Source organism: Homalodisca vitripennis, chromosome 5 (genome assembly GCF_021130785.1).
Source record: "Homalodisca vitripennis isolate AUS2020 chromosome 5, UT_GWSS_2.1, whole genome shotgun sequence".
In the NCBI taxonomy this organism is placed as follows: Eukaryota; Metazoa; Arthropoda; class Insecta; order Hemiptera; family Cicadellidae; genus Homalodisca; species Homalodisca vitripennis.
In genome coordinates, this window is record NC_060211.1 from 130,092,281 (window position 1) to 130,118,667 (window position 26,387).

A 26,387-nucleotide genomic window follows, 5' to 3' on the forward strand; every position below is an offset into this window, starting at 1 on the left:
CAAACCGGCCTAACACTATTGTTTGTTCATTAGATAATGACTGTTTAACATTAGTTGGTTAATCGTAAATAATAAGTTTGCTGCGGTCAATATTCACTGCTGATCACTTCACTGAGTTAGTTACTGTGCTCCAGGGGTCAGCTTTCAACGTAACCATTTCCGTTACCCGTAAGTATTCACTTTTTGTCCCTCTCTCAACAGTTTACAGCTTCCGGATAGTATTAATGATAATAAATATGAGATTCGTTTTCTTTCTTTTCACATTTCTTAAAAAGTGTTTATTTATCGTTTGCAACGTTATATTATTAAGATTAAAACTTTTACCGATACAAAACTGCTGTATAGGGAGAATTAATCTTTTGGGATAGATACATATTGGGAATATATTTTCCCAAATTTTATTGGAATAAAATAAACCATAGAATGTGAACTAAATCCAAACCATAGTGTATACATTTACCTAGATTAATCTATAGTATAGTGCTCCTCCGTAAAGGAATCCAGAATGTTACAACGTCCGGGACGGAGTCTCACTGCAGCCGCACGATTGCATTCATGGGAAGAGTCACTTCCCTCGGGACCATTGAGAATAGCATACAAATGTTAACAGTGTTGCGTCTCAGCTTACATTGACGCCTTATGAAATAATGTTGCATAAACTGCCACTTTTTTCTTATCAGCTACATCAGTTTGCTCGTACAACTATTTATTGTCTTACCGCAACATAATAAGGGATATCTTTACTGTCACCAGTTGATCTTTGACGACCAAGCAGGTTTTGCGGAACACTTTACTTGCAATGTACCGCCATTTGTAAGCACCACAGACGTGGTTTTAAGTGTTTTTGAAACTGTTCTGTATATTCCAACTTTTTTTAAATATATTATTTTGCGATTCTCTATTCTCGTATCCCAGATATGCTCAGAGGTATCGCCCGTTTATCAGGCCTTTGATATAATGCGAACAACCCTGTCTATAACCCCGCTTCTTTTGAATGTTCAGCAGTGTAGAAGTATGGTTTATCTACAGCCACGAAATCATTGCGTCTACATTAAAAATATGTTATTGAATACATAAAATATCATTGTGTGTATCTAGTTTTATGCACTTATTAACAGCTTTTAGTACAGTATTAGGTAGCACTTTGTTGAACTCATGGAAATCTTTCAGTAGCATATTCGTAACAGATCAAAATTTGTTCATTTGGTACTTGAATTTTGGTGATACTACCGACTCCGTAAATAAAGTAAAGGTTAATGTCATAAGGCATAGTTTTCGTCATTTCTGGTGATGTAATGGAAGTCATTCATAAAATTTACTACTAAACAGTACTAATGTGGGATAAAATGTTCCTTTACTCAGCTAATCTTCAAATAAGTTTATCGGTCTCGAAAAACTGAAATTACCATTAAACTGTATTAATTTGCTTAGTTTAAATCCAAAGCCTATGACAATGCTGTCTTTACTCATTCCCTCTTTAAGTAGTATGATGTCCAGCCATGCTTAAGCAATTCAGTTTCTTTTTAGAAGACATACATACTAATTCTAGCTGCACGATTGAAATATCTAAGACTAGGTTTGGTCCTCATTTATGTACGTGACCTTTACCCTTAACTGAAGCGTCACTTTGTTTTTCTGTATCAGTGCCCGTTTGAATAAAATTATGTAATTCTCTAGAAACCTTTGTCATATCTTTGTACTGGGCGTTTGAACATGAAAAATTGCAAAAGAATATATAACGCACTACTCCACTTGTATTCATTACAACAAAAATTATGCAGTAAAACAACAAACGCCTGTACTTACACAAAAACAAACATAAGCAACTGTCGATTGACTGGACAAAAACATTTTACTGTATGAACAGTACTAAGTGTAGTTTATCCAGTAAAATAAAAAATAGCAATAACATACAACGCGGTATACTAGTTTTATTAAAGCAAAAAGTAAGTCGTACGAAATTCATCCTGAAAAAGTAATAAGAAAGGAAACAGAAAAGTGTATTTATGGAATGAAATAAAGCTTGTTGACATATGTTCTACATAAATGGCTATGTGTGGGAGAAAGTGTTCAGTAATATAATTAGACATTTCACCTAATAAATCCAGTTTTAACTTTGGTGTATAGTTGGATAAGGTAAACATTCACATTTTCGCTAATGTCCAGTTTTTAGAATTTAATCAGCTTTGTGCAATGTATATGTTTCTAATAGGAAATATGATTTTAATAATTTTTTAAAATAAGTTAAATTTATATAGAAACACCCCGGTATATTTTGTTTTGTTTTATAAATGTTATGAAGTTTGCAAGGTTGAACTTTATACTGAAGTTATTTAAATCTGCCTTTAACGCCTGCTTTGTTTGGTGACACCCGTTGACGAGACTTCCTCCTTTATAATTTATGCTTATGTCCTTTATAAGGACATTTTTGCTGAAGTTTTTAGCTGAAATATGAGATATGTAGGCTATTGTCTCTAGATCTCGTTAATATAAATATAAGATGTAAATGAACGGGTGTGTGTGCTTGGACTTGGGGACTTAACTGCAGCATCCAAAGCCACATTTTATCAAATTTATTAGTGTTTTCTTTCTGAATTACTATCGATGGAATGTAAAGGAAGGGGGTACTGGTGTACCTTTTATTTTGAGTTTGCTTTCCGTTTTAACGTTTTAAGCGGTTATAATAACCATAATCGTAAAAATTGCAATTTTTAAGATTGAGTACATCTTGAAATCTATATGTGAATAAACGAAGAAAAGGAGAAAATTATATATCAGATTTCAAACAACTGTCTCTTTCCCAGTGTACGAAAACCGTTACTAGTGTTCTAGAATATAACACTGTTATTAGGCTGGTTTTTTTCTTCGGTCACATGAGTACTATTTACTAGGGGAAAACATAAATATCTTTACTAAAATTGTGTATGAATAATAACCATTGCCTTAGGAAAAAATAAGATTGGGCTTCGTTGGAAATTGGCCGATGATAGAGTGTCTCCCTTAACCTTGGGTGTTGCTATGCGGAACTCAGAGTAAATAGAATTTTAAAATTTATAACAAACATTACTAATCAAATGCCTCCAAGGTTCCATTGATTTTTTGTTTGGAAGAAATCATTCTATTCCACTCACAATTTCCATATCAGAGGAGAGAAAACTTTGTGTCCTTAGTCAACCTGTAACTTAGAGTAAAACGAAATATTTATTCCACAATTATAATTAACGATCTTCAGGATGGGTAGTGGTATTCAATTATATTTACACATAAGTTTTATGTAGTAAAATAAATATAGCCTTTTCCTATCATTAGCATAACTTACTTTTCAATCCCACACAAGCATACACTATCTTGGATGTTTTCTATAGTAAAATATGAGTATATATGACAGTATTATATTTATACTCATTAATACTAATAAATAATTGTGCTTAAAATAATTTCTTATGTTGCTTGAAATATTGGCAAGCTCAAATGTAAAAAATTATTGTGGAACGTCGTATTATTCACTTTTTAATTCAAGATTGACTTTGATAGAGATGCGTTACATACTCTTTATTTTCAACTAGTTAAACCAACTGTAGATTGAATAAACAACCATTACTTATTTTGTATTTATCTGTACTGTATTGTGTTAAAGTGTATTCATGCTTGATGATAAAACTGATCCCTGAAAGAATAAATGTAAGCTAAAGAATAAAAAATTGACTGTATGCCATTCAGTAAGTGTAGGTACCACCAGAACTCCATTCAAGTCTTTACATAATGCTACCCAATGGTAGTAATAGCAATAATATGGAACTGAGTAACTGAGTGACTGTGAGTAACATTTTTAGCACACAGAACAGCAAGTTTAACTCTCGCCTTGTTAGTGTAGTTCTCTTTAATATTGTCACAAAAAGGTAATAGGCGTTTCGTGTTTACTCTGTAACTTTGTTGTCATTCAGTAATAAATTGAGATGTCATTATTGTGTTTTTACTCCGATTAAATTTAGGATTAACTTATGATTACATTTCATTAAATTAAACTTAATTTAAAACCTTTGTGCTTCACTTTCATAACTTATAATGCAGCAATGAAATTTCATATATTCTCTCTAACTACCTGACTTATTGAAGTGCTGATATAGAAGCTCCTGATTTCATTGTCCGGAGAAACAAGGGAATGAATTGAATCAGCGACCTGCGTTTCATTATTGAGTTACATATCGTGGATTATTTCAAACGATGGCAGAAGTTTCATCAGATTTCTTCCTAAAATATGATGAAGATTTGTGTCTCATGTATGATAGTCTATGCCTTTTACCCTCCTGTTAATAGTACAAAATTACTTTAATAAATACTTACATATTAACACCGATATACGCCAGATAAAAAGGTACTTACGGACAAATATGTTAGACATGAGGGTGGCAGGGAGACAGAAGACGATGACGAGGATGTCGGCAACGGCGAGGTTGACAATGAAGAAGTTGGTGACTGTCCGCATGCGAGGGGACCGATAGACGACGGCGATGACGAAGCAGTTGCCTACAAGCCCGACCACGAAGACGATCAGGTAGGCGATACAGTAGACGAGGATGATTGGAGTGGAGTGCCTGTACATGAGGTCCGGGAGAACGGTGGCATTCTGGCTCAGGTTGGAGACGGAGGGGTCCCCGTAGCCCTCCGGTGGTCCCGTGTCGTTGTGCACGGGCACGATGTCTATCAGGGAATTCCCCAACATGTCAATCAGTACTTTCCGCGTCGTGTTGGCGGACGGTTTGACTTCAGGGAAGGAAGGCTCTGTGGGCGGAACCTCGGTGCGGGGGTTCGCAAGTCGTCTTCGGGATTCTAAGTACTCGTCCGCTTCGGGCAATCTGAGCGCCGCCATCTCTAGCAGAGAAGAAAGCGTGAGCAGGGAATCCGTGCGGAGATCGGACGCCATTTTGAAAAAAGGTCCCGGAAACTCCCGACCATCATTTGCAAAATCACTGCTTCATACAGCTCAAAGTTTATGCAAATCCCGGTCTGCCTCCTAGACGAATTTCCGCGATAAACAACGTCGAACAAAATTATTGTCAATTTTCACAAACACCGATAAACTATTATTTACATAAACTCTGTTGAGGACAACACTTATACAAAAGAGAGGTATAGAGAGTGGTACCAGCGTTGAGCAGTGAGAGTGGAGCGTGCGGTGCGGACTGGGTTGTCGAGCGCACTGGGCCAGGCGCGTGCAGAGACACGGGCTCATGCGCGGCACCCGGACCCGCCTTCACCCGCCACTCCGTACCTGTGGCTCGCTCTGCTCGGCCCGGCTCTGCCTCACAATCAATCACACTCACTCCACCTCGGCTTGTCTGAGGTCGTCTCAGCTCTTGACACACGGGTATTCCGCCTTCACCCGCTACTCCTTACCGGCGACTCGCTCGACTCTGCTCGGCTCGTCTCACACTCAGTCAAACTCACTCCACCTCGGCTTGTCTGAGGTCGTCTCAGCTCTTGACACACGGATATTCCGCCTTCACCCGCTACTCCTTACCGGCGACTCGCTCGACTCTGCTCGGCTCGCCTCACACTCAGTCAAACTCACTCCGCGTAGGCTTGTCTGAGGTCGTCTCAGCTCTTGACACTCGGATATTCCGCCTTCACTCGCTACTCCTTACCGGCGACTAGCTCGACTCTGCTCGGCTCGCCTCACACTCAGTCAAACTCACTCCACGTAGGCTTGTCTGAGGTCGTCTCAGCTCTTGACACTCGGATATTCCGCCTTTATTTCCCACTCCGAATCTGTGACTTGCTCTGCTCGGTCCGGCTCTGCGTCACACACAGTCAAACTCATTCCACCTAGGCTGGTCTGAGGTCGCATTAACCTTTTTACACACGTATATTCCACTCTTTCCCCCCACATTTAATTTTTTCCATATTTTTAGGGGAAGTCGGGAGGTCATTTAAAAACTATTTCATTTGGAAAGTAATGTTATAATTAAAGTTAGAAATTATTTGAAGGGTTTGGAAGTTCAATATTTCACAAATTTGTGCTTTTATTTCTGATGAAAAAGACGACAAAAAACCTAAAAAATCAATACCAGTTTCTCACAAACGTCAAGATTACAAAGATACTAAAATATCATACTTAAAGCTCCAAGTCCGAATACATTTGTGTACGGGTTAATTACAAGGAAATTACATAATTGGAAAATTGTATTTTTTAGTATGTATATGTATCTCAGAAGGATATTTTGTAATTAATTGGACAGCTCAAGTTAAATACATAATTATTCCAAACTAAAAATATTCCATAGATTTTTTAAACTGTATAAAGTACATGCAGCTGTGTTATAACTCAAGTAACCTTTACTGATAAAAGAACGCTTGCAAGTTTACTGAACTTTTTCTATGCCTTCTGATATACGACTTAGACATAAACAAAATAGAAAAATACACAAATATAATTTTCCAATTATATGTGTTCCTTACAACTAACCCATACACACATATAGTCGAAGTCGTAGCTATAATTGTGATGTATGCACTAGTCTAGGCGGTCGATAGTCTGGTAACTGAACATCGATATTTATAGGAGTTGCTATCCATCGCGTCGTCATAACATAACAGGAATACAGTAGAAGACACTATATGTGTCTCAAAACATTAACTTTGTTTTTACTAAGGTTTTTCGTGTACTTAGCTATCATTTAAAGTATCTAAGAAATATATATACATATTTGGGAGCATTTCTTACGCTTGGAATATCTAAAAATTTAAATAACAAATTAGGTTAATAGTATTCCATCCTATAATGCAATCAAGGTATATTTATATATATATATATATATATATATATATATATATATATTATATATATATATATATATATAAACACAGATTATAAACATTTAAAGTTAAAGTAAAAAAAACGAAAACTTCATTTTGAGAAAACTTTATGAGAACAAAACTTAAAGAAATAAATCTGTTCACAAAGTACCTGAGTTTAGTTAAAGCTTCTGCCAAATCTCTCAACAAAGCTTAATTTGTGATTATTTAGAAATATAAAATATATGGGAACTGGTTTTAATTGATATAAACATAAATCTTTTATCTATTAGGATTTGCTTTGATCTGCTCTCTAACAGAAAATATAAGACAGCATGGAAGAAGATTTACCAAGTCATAAACCAAATGACTCGAGTAAAGCCAATGGCCCGGAAGACTTACTGAATTGACCTTGGATCGGATGATCCAGTGGCATACGGTTCTGAAACTCAATAAAATTATTAGTCAAGATATTTCGTATTCCGTGGCACTTAGAATTTTAAAGAGTCACATTTTAAAGGATCGGAAGATAAATAAACATATGGAATATGCGGCGAATACTTAAATAACAATAATCTGAATACAAACATATTTAATGCAAATTAGGTACTCAAAGGGTAGAGGAATAATGGTATTCAATAATTTAAAAAAAATGCCAAGACGCTTGCAAAATTCAACTCTTTATTCCTGTGAGTGGCCTTACATTTAAGTGAGCTATGCAGCGTCTTTTATGATAATGAGAACAAATTTTAAAATGAATCAGAAGCTAAGACATCCAAACCCACTACAGAAGATGTGGGAATACGTGATTGGTTGGTTTTTAAAGTTGTACACACCTATTGTTGAAAGGATAAGATTCCCTATTAGGTAAATAGGGCCCAAATCTATCAAGATTCGTGTGCTTTAAAACCTAGAGATTAGTACCAAAGGATAAGAGATTCAAAACAAAGAAGAATATTGAACCTAAGTTAAAAACTACCCATTATACAAATAAAGTCTGCAGCATACATTCCCGGCAGTGTTAACATTTATCTTTATTTACAATGCTAAGAAAGAATACTATACCTCCTTAGTGTTGTTCCCCATTTACCTCAAAGAGATTTTCTGATCTTTGATAATTTCCAATGGTTGGCATGGAATTACTGTTTATGTTGTAAAGACCTCTGCTAACTTACTGCAAAACCCTTTCCTCAAGTAGCTCCTTAAAGACTGAACATTTATCTAGAAAAAGTAATGTCATAAGTTAATTTTCTATTTGTTAAACATCCATAATTATATTTTTGTTTCCTTTTCTTTTTAATCCTTTATATTTAAAAATACAGGGTACAATTAAGTCTGGAACCTCTTTTTAAATTTTTGAACCACAATAGAAAGAAATACCAAAGTTCACACGTGCTTACTGGTGATAGTAACGCACACATCTGCCCAATTACCGACCAGATAACCCCTTTGGGGGACGGTCCACAAGAAGTCAGACAAAATTCTTAAATAGCAGCATAGGTCAAGTTTGGTATCAAATTAAAGGTCTTACTTAGCAAAGTACAATGCCGCAAACTGGACTTCAAAAGGTGGATTCATTCAGTATTTATAGCTATTTGAATTTTAAAACAATTTAACAATGTAAATTATTAAGTATTACAAGTAAACACCAATTTTTAAGTACCTGTGATCAAAGTAAGTGTTCAAAGTGTTCCCCTCCCATCGTCCGGCAATGTCCTAGGCGGTTTGAAAAAGCCATCCACTGCAATTTGAAGGTAGTCACGAGGAATATCTTGAGCTTCTTGGACTATGCGATTTCTTAGGTGCGCCAAATCTCGAGGCTTAGTACGATAAACTTTATCTTTGAGGTATCCCCAAAGAAAAAATCCATCGGAGATAAAAATCAGGGGAACGAGCAGCGCAAACTCTACTGCACCACGTCTTCCAATCCATCTGTGAAGGAATATTGTATCCAAGTATTGAAAATAAATTCTTTGAAATTGTCTACCAAGAGCAGCTTGTAGTGCAGGAATTATCTCATTTTGGAGCATTGCTAGATACGAGTCACTATTTAAATTACAATGGATAAATAAAGGGCCCATAACTTGATTTCCTATAATACCTGCCCAAACGTTAAGTTTTCTGTGGATGCTGTGTATGACTCAATCTTGCCACTTTCACATTCTAATAGTACTCTTTTGTTATTGGTAATTATTATTGATTCCTGGCTTTAATTACTACATTGTCAGATGATGGACGGGAACATTTAGAACACTTACTTTGATCACAGGTACTTAAAATTTGGTATTTACTTGTAATACTTAATAAATGTACATTGTTCAAATTGTTTTAAAATTCAAATAGCTATAACTACTGAATGAATCCACCTTTTGAAGTCCATTTGCGGCATTGTTTCTTTGCTAAGTAAGACCTTTAATTTGATACCAAACTTGACCTATGCCGCTATTTAAGAATATTTTGTCTGACTCCTTGTGGACCGTCCCCCCAAAGGGATTATCCGGTCGGTAATTGGGCAGATGTGTGCGTTACTATCACCAGTAAGAACCATGTGAACTTTGGTATTTCTGTCTATTGTGGTTCAAAAATTAAAAAAGAGGTTTCAGACTTAATTGTCACTCTGTATATCTGTAGTTTGATTGCTAAAACATTTTTTCACCTTTAAATGTTTTTCCAATAATATAAAAAATAAACTCACGATGGCCATTTTTAGATCCAGTCAACCCAGTGATACAGTCAAATGCTTATTCCTAGCCTTTAATCATAAGACTAGTTCAATATTATTTGCAGATACCATACCAACAAATCGGATTTAATTAATGCAAAATATGCGGGGAAAAGCTACTGTAATTACTAGAATATCGCAAGTTTTAGATCTATTGATCATAGAAGTGATAAATGCTCGAATTAATTTCTATGGGTTTATTAAAATATTCGGATAAGTGATTCACTTCCTATTTAAATGAGAGGTCACGGATTGCAAGGTTTGGGAACTTCTTCAAGAAAGCTGCCTAAGCTCTATGCTGTTTAAAATCTACAACTCGTTCCCCAGTTGTGTGTAGAACTGGCACTATCCTTCAATGTGCAGGTGACTGTCAGCTTCAAATTGTCAGACAGTCATGTACTCAAAGAAGAGGCCATTGTTCAAATCAATCCTGATCTTAAACATGTCAGTCAATAATGGCCTAACTCTAAATATATAGAAGTATAATGTGCTCCATCTGGGTCCCAAAATGAACTGAATTTCAGTGAAAGTGGCGTGAGGGTTGAACTTATCGCTTATTACTAAAGTAAAAACTTACATTTTCTGATCATGTCACTCACGCATTTCAGGCAGGCTGAAAGGTATATATGGATTTCAAACATGCTGACAGAATCCATAAAGTTACAGTTGATACAGGTACCAGTTCTTTCAGTATTCTATTATTGTTATCCCGATTACACCAAAAGTTGAGGGACACCAGTAGAATCTAAAGAATTTAAAACGCAGCATTAAGCTATGTATTCAATTTGAAACGTTTGTGAATACGAACCTTCCTATCGACTTGGAGACATTGTGTGGTGTATTGACCAACTGCATGATGCATAAGATTCTAAAGTCTGATCAACGGTAGCGAGAGGCTACGATTCCGGCATGAGGTCTCCCAGCCTAGCACCCGCCATGATAAACAGCTTCACTTCCAAAAAGTGAGGCTGGAGGTGGGCAGAAGCTTTTCCTATTTCGGTCCAACAATGTGTAATGGGCCTCCCCGAAACCTTACGAAATCTTTTCAATTTAAAACTTTAAGATCCATCTTCAACCGTTGTACCTGTCTTGCTGATAAAGATCATTTGACTTTTGATTTGTCATAATAATAATCAAAAGTATAATTTTAGACATTGAGTTGTTCTGTAAACCAGATATATGTCTGAGAAACTTGCAAAAAATGCGTTTTAATTTTATTGTTTTTATTATTTAAGAAACATTCCATATGGTGTTATTACTAAGATTATTTGTAACAGGTGTGTCAAGGTATATAAAGGATGAGATCTATATCGTGTATGTTGGGTACACAAGCCTCAGTGAAACATGAGACATAAGTGAAGTTTGGTGTAAGTGGCATATTAGGGGAAGTTATGGCGCGTAATGCAGCTACTGTGCTCGTGTCTGTGTGTCTGTCTGTTTGTGTGTTCTACCGCAGTTACAGTCATATAGACTCATTCAGCTTATTTTTACACAGATCGTAAAGTTTCTGTAAAACATCGAAATGACTTATTGAGATTTTTTATCGCTCTTATTGGGTGTAATTTAAACAACTTCGTAAAAAGAACAAGTATAAGTATTATATACAACGGAATACCATAACGGAAATTGTGAATTAAATTAAAACTATGTCAGTATATATGGAATACAAAAGTAAAAGCAAATATTGATACTGGAACTTAACTTTGTGCTTGCCTTCAATGATCACTTGATCTGATAATGATCTTAAAGAATTTAAAAATCTTGTGATAATTATGAAGTAACAATAATTTATAGAAAATGTAACTAATTAAATTATAGCTTCTGAATATACGAAATAGCTCAAGAGAAGTAATATTTTTAGTAGTTTGACTGTATTGAAAGACTGCTTTCAATTTGGTATACCATAAGTCACACAAACGATTTAAGCTGTCCTTTGCTCCAAAAAAGGTTCAAAACATGTATAAAAATGTTAATATGTATATTTCATACCATAGGATAAATTGAATAGTGTTTTAAAACAACTTTCCTTTACCAACTAGTGTTTAAAACCGAGACAGGCTACAAAGTTCGGCGAGGAAGGTTTGCATGAACGAGCTGGATACCAAGTTTTTTCAACTGATTTCCTTCGCTTGTCTTGACGAAGGAGATTTTCTTACGACAGTCTTCTTTGTTTTTTTTTTTCAAGGTTTACCTATCGCCGGTTTTTAAAGTAATGAGTTCTTCATATGTTGGTATGTGTGTTCCCCCCTTGGCAAAACTGTCTGCTTTTGAATTGCCTAAAACCTCACAGCGTGAAATATTCCATTAGAGGTCAAATCTTCGGTAAAAAAGCTCTAAGGGATCTTCTTGCGAGTAATATTAACCGTTCATCTGGTGTTTGGGGGGGGGCAAAGTTCAAGAATTGCTGACTGGGAGTCAAAAACCAACATTTGTATGGTAGATAAGCAACTTAGTGGATTTATATCAAATAAATAAATAAAAAAGGAAAAAAACTACAGAAATTGTTGAACAGCGTTAAAATGTTCAAAGTAGGGAAGACTCCAGGATAACGTGACACGTGTGGTGATACACCTGTCAAAGCCTCTTGATGTTTGATAGATAGCAGAGGTGGTCTGGAATAAATACTAAACTGTCGAAGCTATACCTCCTTTCCCCCTTCCTCAAATAACGTATCGTTTATTTATATTTTGCTCATTTACAAGTTATGAATGAAATAATTATCAGTTAAAGATATTGGATAATTACTGAAATTATAGATGGATAAAATGTGCCTACGAATAACAAATGGCTCACAAATCATTTTGTGGTTTTGTTTCTAACTAATAACGCTTTATAAAACTTACTTTACTATACTATTAGTTACGGTGCATATTAAGAGTAAAAAATATTAGTTTTAACTGAATAAGATGTATTTGAAACTTAATTTTTGAATATCTAGTAAATTATAACACAAAACTAAAAACTTCATACTTCCGCTCGTAGGGAGCTACGCCCCCCAAGCCTCTAGTGGGATGTTGGCGAAGTTAGGACATAAGTCAGATTAACTAATAGTTAAATCTAACTAAGTGTATTTTTAATATTCTGAATGTAACACAAGTTTAGATTTTAATGGCGTTTCTAAGAGAAAATTAAATATACATCAGATACAACCAATCGCTTATTTGCCATTGGACTGGAATTATAATATTTCACGTGCACATTTCTCAAGTTTGAATATGTGCGCGTTTTGTGGCCTAACCACAACAGATATAGCAAAAATCCTCTAGAAATATTTTCATGTTATATATGTGTATTTATATTTACATATAATTATAATGGAGCCCATATAATGAAAATAATGAAAAAAAATCACTAGAAATAATTTTTAGTTGACTTCCCAATATATTTTAATAGCATCGATATATGTAATTGAGTTCTAAATATTATATAGGGTAATGAATTCACCTAAAATAATATTTGTAGTTATTTTTTGCTATATCTTTTGTGTTTAGACCACAAAATGCGCACGTACTTAAACTTATTTATAAATATATATTTATATGTCTATATTTTCAACATATTTTACGAATATATAATATTTTACAATAATATATTTATATAATTATAAAATTGTATCAGTAAAATAGTTAAGAGGTATGATAGAATTATATTAGCAGTCAGTGACTGACTTTACAAGTGCAGCACAGTATAGTAGATGTAGAATGCCGAGTAGAACAATACGCACACATTAGCTAAAGTAGGCCTAGAAAGGGCGCGATTTGAAGTGGATATGGCTTAAATTTATACCTGCCCTGGGTGCCAGTGTCGAGTGGTGAGAGGTTATCTGAATTGGAACGATAACTAAGCCTAGTGTTTGCTGGCTTGATTATGTATGTAAAGTCAAATCTCTAACCTAGTCAGTTTTAAACAGACCACATGTAGAGGAAACTGAAGTTAATACGAAATACAGTAGCTAGTATACAATGATACAATCGAATTACGAGTGTAGAACATACTAAAGAAATCAAAGTTTATAAAAGCAGAGAAGTTTTACACGACTAAAGCTGTTACGCTTGCCACAGATGAAAAGCGTCAAGCCAGAGCTCGGATTTTGACGCGAATATTGACACAAATCCTTGCTCTTCATTCTGATTTTAACTTAGAATGTTGCGTTTTCCTGCATTTGAAATTTAAATACGAATGTAAGATGTATATTTTTATAATATGTATTTGTGTAAGTACAATCTTAAAACACATTATAATCATACATATGACCTTCTCATGAAAACTGATGAGCAATGAAAAACTACTGGACATTTTTACAATTATTTCTATGTTTTTATGCACGTATTTCAGTATATGGTACTGTATGAGAGAGGGCGTAAAATTTTAATCTGTACAATATTCCGTAAATCGCTTAGAGTGAACGTTGTTTTCGGAAATTCATTTTTAAATAAAAAATTCAACATTTATATGTAATATTTTGAATGGCTAAGTTTCTATCACTCTACATTTATACATTTTAATGTCTAGTAAATAACTCTAAGAGCATTATTAATATAAATCAGAGAACAAACATAATAAAAATAGTCCATTATATTTACGAGATATTTTAATTTACAACATTAAGGATGAAAATGCATACCTGGGACAAATTTAAAATTTTACTATATTATACAGTATATGAGCCCGGCATCAGACCTGAAAGAATCTCCCAATGACAGTTAATAACTGGTGTCTTAAAAAGAGTCACCCCCACCATATTAACTGCCATATAAATAGATATAGAGTGATTAACTTTGGGGAATATTTATGTGATCAATGGAAGAGTTTGTTGACGTATGAATATCTTTGACCCACCCCCAAATGGGGTATTTTTGGGGTAAGTGAAACTTTTTAAATGAGAACCCGTAGCAAACGACACTTCATTTTAAAAGTATTATAAAAATAAGAAGATTAGCGCAAACTAGTAGTCTCTAATGTTACTCTGTAAAATAAAATTTTGGCTGCAAAGTTGGAATCTTTTATAAATATTCCACAGTTTAACTTAAAGTTATTTTCAAGCAGATAACACTTTCAGACCACTTTGACACAGTAACTGGACTGAATGTCCCTCACATGCTGACTGATAAACAATAAGAGAAGGCGTGGTAAAACCAGCTATTGGTATCCTCAGGACTTCCTAATGGTCTTCGGCCAGACAAAAAAAATGCTATGTTAATAATGGTTGTTGATGATATCTTAAATTCTTGTAATAACTTGTTTTATCATTTTCTGTACTAAGTTCTCAAAATAACTAGTGAGTGATGGTTCTGATCTTAAACATAACTGAACTTTACAAAAATTGCATTTATGGATTTTAATTTATTTCCACAGCAAACACAAAAAACAACTATTGTGTACTGTATTGAATTTAATTATCACCGTTGCGTTGGTACCATTTGGTTAAGAGACAATTGACTGAGCGTCAAACGGGCGCAACGGAAAGATAACCAATTTTAATTCCGGTTAAAAACTGCCATTTACATCAACAAATTTTTTAAATAACTATAATATTCCTCTTATAACCACAATGTAATTAATACTCATATGTAGATAAGATAGCCAGTAGAACTAAATTTCCCCGACGTGTATCAACAATTTATTAATAAATTAAAGACCAACCGCACTAAAACTCAAGCAACTTTTCGCAAAACTTAAAGAGTTTGATGCTTTTTATTTAGTGCATTTCTTCCTGACTTGTCAATATTCAACATAACTGCCCAGAAATTATATGTTAACTAAAGCATCTTGCAATCGTGACATAAGCCCTCTTGGTTTTGACTTATTCCGAAACTTAAACCGTAATGCTGACGTCGTTATTCATTTCAATGGCTGCTTTCTGCCAATTCTTCCCATACTTTCTTATTTGGTTGTAAGTATCAGATAGATCATCATAAAAGGTTTTCAAGTAGCTGTTGTCAAAACGCATGTAAATATATAATACATTGCTTTCAATATTTATTAAATTATCCTTACCAAAGAGTTAGTAAGTTATAATTTGTGAGGAGTAGATGAAGGCTATTTTATTTTAAGTTCTTTTTTCAATGTTTCTACATTGCAATTTACAATTTCAATGATATACGAATATTTTATTTTAAGAACGACAGTCAAAACCTTTACATATTATTTTATCTTTAATTCTGCCACTTTCCAAGGTGTCATCCGACTTCACAATCAAAATAACATTTTAAAACGAAATCTACAGCAGAAGCACAACTTCTTTGTGCAATAAAAACAATTAATTTTCAAACAAACTTAATACGAACACAATTATTACATATTTTCTTATTTATACAAAATATATAAAAACTATTTCATTTCATCTCATGTTCATATCCACTTAATCTCATACATATTAAGAGAAAAACATTGTTTGGATTCGACACCGATATTTTCATTTTAAAATCAGGATTAAGACCACGTAAATTCTATATGTAAGACAAGCTCCAATTATTTAAATCTATCTAATCACTATTAAAATATCATCATATATGTTTTCAATAAGTCATTAAAATAAAATATTGCAAAATATTGTGATTTTACTTTTTGATCTAATGTTAAATGTTAAAGTATTAAAGAATTTAGTTTTTACTTATATTACAATATAGTAGTACTAGTAATATTTTATTCTATACCGTAGAATTGCAATAATAAATTGAAATACAGGTAATATAAAAACATTTATGTGTACTTCAATGACGTTTTTTATTTGGAAAACTTGTTAAACAGAAGGTTAACCAAGGCAGTGGTATATATATCTCAAAGTCTTTACTGTATAGGTCTAACCAGAAAGAGCTCTTTAATCTATTCGGGAGAAATGAGCGAATCCCTATTATTTAAATGTTCTTTTTCAGTGGAAAAAGAAAATTGTATGATTTATTTTAATAATTTCCACATATAATTTCTCTTCAACCTATCAATGTGACCAATACTTCATATTTTAAGAACAATTTTCAATTTTATATAGCCCGTAATCATAATTAGTTCTTTAAAATATGATAATAAAATACAAATGTTTTCGTAATTCTATATACTGCAGGCAATAATTTCATTTTTGTCAAACTACAACAAAAAGTTAACTTACCCAGTATTTCGTCACACAGTCTCTAATTTTATAAAGATGTTACAAATGTGTCGTCGTGACGGCGTTTCCTTCAAGCATTAATATAGTTTTAAAATCGATAAAAGCATGTTAAAAATTAAAAAGTCATGCTCAAAAGATTAAATAACACATTTTCATAAAATTAAAAAATAACATACGGTATTTCACAATTTCAAACAGGTCCTAATGTGTTAAAAGTGCTCCAAATGGGTTTAATGAAGTTCAAACATTTTTAAAATAATGAATACACAACACAACAAAATAAAAAGGGATATATAATACACACACATCATGAACGGTAGGTAGGCTTACCGCGCAGACATGATCACGACCTAGGAGACGGTAGAAAGGTGAAGTGTGCAGAAGCACGTCATTACTCTTCCCGGTAGGTTGTTGTACGTTAGTTAATCACCTGATGATAAGGTAAACTGTCCAAGAATATTGTTAAAAATGCAATGTGAACCAAACTGAATTTGTCTTTTAAAATAATACAGTTCGAGTCTTGACGATTGAAATGTTTATATATTCCATATTTTTATATAGTATCAGAGTTTACGGCCTTTCTTGCGTTTATGTAAGATTTCTTAGTCATCGTTTAGATTTTTATATTTCTCTAATGTCGTACCTGCCGTAAATTAGATGCTGGGCAAAAGATGATTTTTGTTTATTTAACCAAAACATATGTTTTAACGATGTATAATAACTGTATACAAACACAATTATTTAGTAATATGGAATCATACTTCATACGTTTTCCTGTAATTTAATAATAATGTACACTTAAGTAAATTATAATAAATATATGTCCTTGCCCCCTTTAGTTGGTTAGAGCTACCATTATTTTTAGTATATAGGTCAACAGCTTGGATGTAAGTGTGAATAGGTTAGGTGATATAATTTAGCCCACTTTAGCAAAGGATTCCAGCCCGTCGGAATGCACAGTGTTATAGTAAGAATCACAAATATTCCTTAATGCAAGAAATGCAACGAACGAGGTACTCCTGCCCGCTTTCTAGAAAATACTTCGAATTTCTCACGAGTTCCAACTGAAATTTAACTATAATGTTATGTTCCATGTTAAATTCTATTGTGAATCCTTTTACAAGTTTTTACGACTAAAACGTGATTAAAAGACTATATGATTTTTTGGTGCAGAAAACGTGAAAAATATAAATATTATATATATATATATATATATATATATAATATTATATATACATATATTATATTATTTATTGTTTAGCTCTCTCACCCGGCAATTGAAAGATCCGGGTTTGAGTCTCGGCGGAGCAAGTACTTTTTGTTATTGAATGTTTAATAAAAATAAAATTGGGCTATTGCATTTTATACAAATTTGATTCATGTAAATAAAAGTCGTTTGATAGGTATTTAGTCTTTCGATCATATGTTAGTTTGGTTATTTAAACGCATATGTGACAGATAGGTCAAATACAAAATAAGTTAATCGTAAAAAGTAAGGGTTCTGGTGTGTAGTGGTATCACACTCACCCGGCAAGCGAGTGATCCGGGTAACATAACATAATATGCATTATATTTAGTTAACTCTTACCAATATATTAATGAGAAAGACAAAAATATGATGGTATTCATATTTATTCCACATTATTAATCTTTAAATATGGGTTTCGGGCAGTGTCAATAAAACTAATATCGCATGAAATACAATTGTAATAATAAAAAATATTCAAAATAAATTAATAATGAATGGATCATTATTCTTTATGGAACATATATATATATATATATATATATATATATATATATATATATGTTGTGTGTTCATTTATTGTTTGCAAAAGAATAATATTACAAATAAACGAGTGTACTTCATCATAATGACTTCAGGCTTCAGATAGTTTTGTTCAAAGTATTAATTTATGTATGTATTGGTAATTTTTTTTTAATTTTATGGTCTTATGCTAATTCAGTTTCTTGTTCATGTGATATTATGCTACTGTGACTATGAAACTAATATAATTTAAGTAATACATATTTACTTACATAATGCTTGAATTCCTTTAGTGGGTAATATATTGTACATAGGTTACAACTTATGACACAATGTGCAGCCTTGGTCTCCAGTGGATAGTGGAGTTGATCAGCACAGAGAGCAATCGCAATGGCCAATACTACAATGTTAATATTTGGCAACAGTGTGTCCAGTATTGGAAAACTCGGCAATGCCAACATTGGCAACGGCGCTTGGGCACAGTCATGTACTACATTTACGTGACTTCGCTGCATTTACTTTCTCCCTCGATCCCATTGTAATTCCACTATAGCTGTTTCACGAGCTCCTCGGTTTTTCTACGCTCAGCTGTTTTACACGATCGCACTTAAGTCTGTTGTACTTTCGTTTTATGTAGCGACTATAACACAACATTGTTTTAACCCAATTCTGAATTCAGTAAGGTTTTCAGAGCTGTTTCAAATGTCGATAATTAGTTATCAATAATTCAATATCAATCACTCTATTCGATGATTGTTTCCAATATATTGTTCCTTTTTTAAAGTAATTTTCTTTCATAAATATGAGTGTATGAAATAAAAAGTTTTAGATACTGCATAAACTAAATTAACACAAAATATCACTTACACTACGTTCTGAGACCTGCAGTCTCATGTGTTCCATAGGTGGATATCTGACATAATACAGTAGCCAACTAGACTGAAATTCAACGATACAGCGTTTTGTATTCGGTTATCAGACTCAGATTTTATATTTATTTATATGTCTGGTGGTTGTTTTGAAATGTCTTGAGCTATGTAAAATATGATCTTAGAAAAATATTCTAATTTCTTTTTATTCACCTTATCGATACACTCGCACTTAGATAACCACCAAAACTAAAGCGGCTATGATCTGTTTTTTCTTAAAGGAAGTATCTCTATCGCCTTTAATAAAAATTATGCTGTCTGTTTATACAAATTCACATTGGCTGTCAAATCCTAGACTTAGCATTCAAATGCAACCTAAGTTAAAATTGACAGATCATACCAGAGCATCACGACATATATCAGAAAAGATGACAGCAAACATGTTTTATGTCACATTCATATACACTTGAACACGTGATAAAAATTACAAACACTAATGATTAAACTGAAATATAGAATACAATTCACATAGCTCTGCAATGACTGACCAACCACTATCCACCGACCAAGTAACATCCTGGTAGAGGCAAGATGGCGGCACAATCTGTTTTATTACTTTTTTTATAAATGAATGTATTGATGCTCTGGTATCACTTCTTTATCTTAAATTGCAGTGTAGCTGTGTTATGTTAGTTATCCAACTGAGGAAGAAATCAAATTGCAGAGTTTGATATGTAGTATTGTCTTGCATCTTAGAGCGATGAGAAACGTCTAAAAGAATCGTATCATCTTCACATTCCTTTGTCAAAAATTAACTTGAAACAAAGAATTCACTAATATTTATAATGTAAGATATTCTTTTATTTAAACTGCTTATTTTGAAAATGCAAATAAATACCAGTAACTTCCATACTTAATTTTTAACATAGGGTAACACATTTTGCCTGTCATATCACAATATAGGAGTACGCCACACATTGTGTATTACAGGCTTTAGAAACTTTCGGGTCTATATATTATTTCATTATGCTGAATGTGCTAGTACCATATCACTTGTAAAATATGTAATATAATGGTAATCAGTTACTTTACAAAATTATTTTGTGTTTTTCTCCACTATGGTTACCCAACAGCAATTACGTAAAAATTAAAAATATTTGCTAATGCTCAGTCAAACTCATGTAATAACCTTCACCGTCATAAAACTTAATGTTGCTGTTATATAAATGAAACTTTATTCAAAATTTCAAGTATATAATCTATACATGAGATTGTTCTTTAGATATCGAGCAAACAGACAGACATATATTCGTAAATAGGCGTTCTGTCCATTCTTCGCTATGACTCAGCCAAAAGACTATTAATCTATTAAATATGAAAATACTTATTGATTACCAATAGAAGCAATAGAGGTCAAAAATAACTTGCAGTAGTGCTGGTGCTGGTCTAGTTTAGGACATACTTATAGTGAACAACTATTCCAATATAGAAGATCCGAAGCATGTCCATACCTAATAGTTATCCCACGTGACTTTTGAATTCATTAAGAACCTGACTTCATAAATTAGGTATTTACAAACTATTTTTGTATTTCAAATTAATTATAGATTTCTATTAGGTAATTCCAAATAAATACTTAAATGCATGTGTCCGTGTTAATATCATATTTATAGATAAAGTTTACATTCAGTCCAACAAAATTTTCTGAGATGAATTCGGTATTTAATTTAATATACTATATCTATTTAAATCATTTACAATTTAAATCATTACATATTATGAATTATGCGAACTATAACAAGCCTGATTATGTACCATTCACTTAAAGTTTTTTTCTATTTCGATGGCCTGAAGAGGTGCATTGCGCTTTAATGTGTTAGCATAGTGACAGAGTACTAACATTTTTAACCCATATACACTGAAGTCCTGCAGGGCTTTACAAGAAGCTGACAACTTTTCCCGCTGTCTCAGTATTGGAACTATGGGCATGTATGAGTTAAATAGTTTTCAAAATAATATCCAGCTTCAACCGATTCAAAATGAAGGGTAGGTAATAAATATCTAGAAGTAGAGGCCTTCAAACGAAGTGATTATCAAAACAAACTAATTGTTGACCTCCCACTCAGTATTTTAACAAGTAAAATCTAACTTGTTAAAGTAATAACTTGCGAAGGAAACATGACTTTACGGACATTTCCTATCATTCAGTGGTACAAACATTACTTAGATTGATACGATGATTATTGAAATGAATGATTTTTGTACTACTGAAGGACCAAATGTGAAGATATTACAACGTTTGCCAATTAGGTTATCATTCCCCCAAAACTTTAGTTACAAGAACATCTAAAAAATAATAACACTGCGCAGAAATGAGTAACTGGGTTGTCAAAAGCATTTTACATACTGTATAGTGTTATGAGAGTGTGGGAGAAGGGTTGTAAAAGAGCAGTGGGTAAACGCTGAGATGTTGAAGGCGCAAGAAAAAGACGCCGAACTGAAATGCCTGTTGGCTTGAATGAGATCAGGAAAGGGAAGACCAGCCTGGCAAGAAGTTGCCAAATATCAAAACTGTGTGTGCACAGTGGGACGTAATTGTAGAAAACTGAGGTGTCTTGAGGCGTGCCTTAGAGAATGAAGATGGGTTAAAAAAAAAACTGCTAGTCCTGGTTCCCCGGCAACGAGTTCCGGACATACTACGCAGCTGCATGACAGTGTTTCAGGAGGCCATTTTGGGGTAGATAAGATCCTGGGAAAGACACGAGAAAGGTTTTATTGCCCAAACGTGAATATGGATATTAAGAATTGATTCATGAACTGCAGTATTTGCGCATCATTCAGCGAAGGCCCGTTGCGTTGGAAAACAGTTCCTGTACAGAAGTACAACGTTGGAGGACCATTCGAGCTTGTCGTCATCCGTATAACTGGGCCTTTCCCTGAGACCGAGACTGGAAATAAGTACATTCTGGTGTCGATGGGCTATTTTAGCAAATGAGTCGAAGCTTATGCGTTGCAAAATCAAGAGGCAGTTACTGCAGCCAACGTGCCAGTGAAGACTTTCATTAACCATTTTGCGATTTCGGTGTAGATTTATTACGACTTGGAATAATTTTGAGTCTGCAGTGCTCTCCCGGATGTAGGAAGTACTAGGCATCCTCAAGACAAGAACAACAACGCTTCATCCGTAATCTGATGGAAAACTGAAAAGGATTAATAAAACTTTGGGAATATAACTAACCAAGGCCATGTCAGAACATCAGCAACATTGAGACCTGCTCATACAATTCTTCCTGATGACACTGCAGCTCTTTCTCAGCGAAAGTACGAAAAAACCACCGAAAAGAATCGTGTTTGGTCAAGAACTGCAATACTGTGCGACTTAAAGTTTGGCTACAACAGTTCCGGAGAAGAACAATCCGGAGAGGATTATACTACCCAGCTCCGGAAGCGGCTGGATAACACTCATTAGACTTCCAGGAGGTGAGTGACAGGATGAAGGACCCATACGACGTTCGTGCTGATAAAGGAGGGTATTACCAGGAGACCTTGTTTAGCTATATAACCCTTGATGACGCTATGGACTTTCTTATAAACTGTAAATAACTTAGGAGGGACCGTTTGAAGTGACAACAAGAACAAATTACGACATCTATTGGATTAAAAAGCCACAAAAACGTAAGACTCGAATTGCAACTTTAACCGCCTTTCCCCGTATCATGGGAATAACGGAAGAGAAGATAGCCGGAAAGGTCTACACTCGTTCGGCACCAATTTTTATAAAATCATGGCCAACCTCTAAGATCGGCTAAAGGAAATAAGGTGACCATAGTGATTTGGAAATATTTTTTTGGTCTTCCAAAAACGATTTTTCTCTTGTTTACTGCGTATTACAGGATGTAGCAGCTTCACGAGGGATCGCCTCGATCGCCTCGATCTTGAGGAAGAAGTTTTAGGGAATTAAGGAACTTGAGCTCCATAGACGATTTACGGGGAAAGTACTATACTTTCGACGTCGGGATCGACACTTCTTCTACCTGGTGACCAAGGAGAAACCAGATCAGGCCTTATGGAGGAGTCTTTTCAATCTGCTTGCCCACCCGTAGTACTTGGGTCTGAACAAGCTCGATATCCATAAATTAGGTTGTAGCTACGAAGGTGTAGACTGGAAGATTTTCGGAGCAATATCGAAGAAGGTCTTCGAAGACTCGGATATCGACATCACCATTTACATTTTCACTCTTTGGAAAAACGTAGAAACGAAGCAGACAGGGCAACGTGATCCAGAGGAAGGTAACATGCCATTCCCCTCGAACCCAGAGGACACTGTTCTGTGGCAGAACAGTCTTAAGGAGGGAAAAGTGTTACGAGAGTTTTGGAGGATTTTCCTGACAGGTGGGCCGGCCTCAATACAAAGGGATAATAGATGAATATGGAGCGGTCAGTAGGCCCGTTGTCCCCGCCTCTCCTTATCGCTGTGACCCTTCTCCACTGGTGTAGTGGATTTTGGACTTCTCCACTTGAACGTTTTGGAAGCGCCAATGGCCTTATAAAGAGCTGGAGCGTCAACAGTGGAGCTCAGAAGTGAACTGGTAAAGTGACAGAACTAGTTATAATACCTATAATGACAGATGGATTAACTGTGTCAGTGTTAAAAAGTCTCGTGGGTTATTGGATAGTCAATTTAGTTAATAGTGGATTGTGACAGAATAAATTAGTGACAGTTAATAAGTTATTTATTATTTATTTATTTAGTTATGAAGACAAGTAGTTTATATAAAAGCCAACCTAACCTTAAGTAGATATAGTATTTAGATTTGTTTGTAAGATTAATAAATATTTATTGAATTCAATATTCGCCGAGTATTTCATTCAAGCAAACCCGAAACAACAACAAATAATTATTCGACTTATTAAAAAATTGTCTTGCATTCGTCATAGTCATGCTGATTTATAAATATTATTATATATTATTCCTGCTGAATCTTGAATTTACTTTACATTCCTTACTTTTATCGAAGTAATGTAAGTAAATGGTTGTATAGTATTCCAAACCATATCATTCTGTCACAACAAAACCAATCTTGTCAATTACCCGGGACCGAGAAACGTCAATATCGTATATTCGCGCCATTTCACGCTTTGAACTAATACCCAGCATGCAACACGGTGATGCGGCTCAGAGCCATCGAATCGTTCCGACTCAGTACCAGCTCTTATTGTGCAGACAAAGTGACGGTGCATCAGCCATATTGTCGGCTTTTACTATAATCCATATTAGATTTTGACAGCAGTGGCCTATTCTACAGTAACATAATTGTAACAACGCATGAAGTGAGTCCGCTGTTGCTAACGTTGCAACATTGTTTTTATCCAATACAATTAAATTTAGAAAATTTTAACGTTATTATGCACAAGATTTCAATTTGTGTTTCGCATTTATTAATATTAATAATTACTCTCTTTTAAATGAGTACAGCGTTTTTGTTTGATTTTATAAACTACATTAAACTTTACTTCTTATTTATTAACAATTGTTTTTGCTAATGCTTGGAAATAAATAAGATTAAACAATCAGTAAGGGTGTTATTGAACTGGTCTTAACCAATATGCGGTAACTAATTCAGTATGCTATCAATAGACAGCGCACACTATATATTACGATTGCTTGATTTCGTCTTCAGTTTTCGTTGAGAAGTAGGGGGGGAGAGAGATTAGTAGTTATATTTATATCACTATATACACTATATAGTATATTATATAGTTTGTGTTCCTAAAATTTTCAGGAGGCATCCAAAATAGAATTAAAATCTATAAATAATGAATTGAAAATGAATCTGAAAAATCAAACAGAAAACTTTTAGAACTATTTCAAAATCCATACAATTATTGTTAAAAGATTTAAAGTCACACTGTTTTTTATTTTTTCTTAAGTTAAAAACATTATGAAAACGTTTAGCGAAATTTTATCGAAGATTTATAAAAAACGTCAAATTTTTACGAATCGTTCAAATTCAGCAAAATGTATTCAAAAATACATAATATGTCTAAAACTTATTAGCATGATCCATCATATTAAATTTTTTAGTAAAACCCCAATTTTATAATTATGAAAAACTAGTTCTTATATTGTTATTTTAAATATTTTTTATTGTTTTAAATCAAATTTTTGTTGAAAAATATTTAAGTACAGTAAGAAACGAAATGCATACAAAATCTACTATCTTTAAGTGATTGTAACAGTCATATCATTTAAGGTAATAGGATTTACTTTTAAATGTTGTTTTAAAATGTTAAATGACATTTTGAATTAGGTCTTTGGTCTAATCACAACAGACCGGCAGTGTTACCTGGAAGTTTGTTACTCTGTCAAGTGGTGTTTCCGCCCACACTACTAGAGGAAGCCGCCCCTCTCCCTATCCAATATGTATGAACCAGCCGCTTCCCCAGTACATTACACAATTTAATGAAAGCTTACATCTTGTTTCCTCGATTTTCCTTGTTTCCTGAGATTATTTGCCGTTGGCTCCTACACTTTATCACTCTGATTTGCATAGCCTGTTGAGTAGCTTTGTTATAACCAATACACTGTTATTAATACACTGTTATTATTGTTAACTCTCTATAATAAGCTGACAGTAACAAGCTGTTGCGTTATTAAATCTTCCATTCATCCGTCAGTGTCTTTTATTCATTGCATTTAGTACTACGCTAATACTACATCAAAAGAAGAGTTTATGTTTATTTATCATACATACATAGTTCTGTTCCTGTACCTGGCAAACATTGTATTGTAAAAGTGCTTTTTAAACATATCATGTATGCCTCTAAACATTACTTAAATAAAAACACTATATTGAATTTTCCAATAATTATGTGATTAACTGAAGTAGATTTAGGGTTTCATTATAGAATATTCTTAGTAAAAGAGAGGAAAAGGAAATTTAAAACTTTATACCAGAATGGTATGAATTGGTAAGATAAGGACACTAATACATTTTTGAGGATAGTAAAATTAATTTCCAATTATCTTATTATTCAAAAGAATGCGAAGCAAAGAAAAACTGAAAAGGTTTTAATGCCATTATACCACAGATAAATTTTCTTCGTGTGACAATATTATGAAACCTA

At 33.8% G+C, this 26,387-nt stretch overlaps 1 protein-coding gene across 1 annotated transcript; it reads right to left on the bottom strand.

Annotated features, from left to right (window-relative positions):
* Positions 1 to 3,471: 3,471 nt before the first annotated feature.
* On the bottom strand, positions 3,472 to 5,188 carry LOC124363922 (orexin/Hypocretin receptor type 1-like). Its single transcript, XM_046819194.1, has one exon. It carries the CDS (start codon positions 4,922 to 4,924, stop codon positions 4,325 to 4,327), a length of 600 nt encoding a protein of 199 aa, XP_046675150.1. The 5' UTR covers positions 4,925 to 5,188; the 3' UTR covers positions 3,472 to 4,324.
* Between the last annotated feature and the right edge of the window lie 21,199 nt (positions 5,189 to 26,387).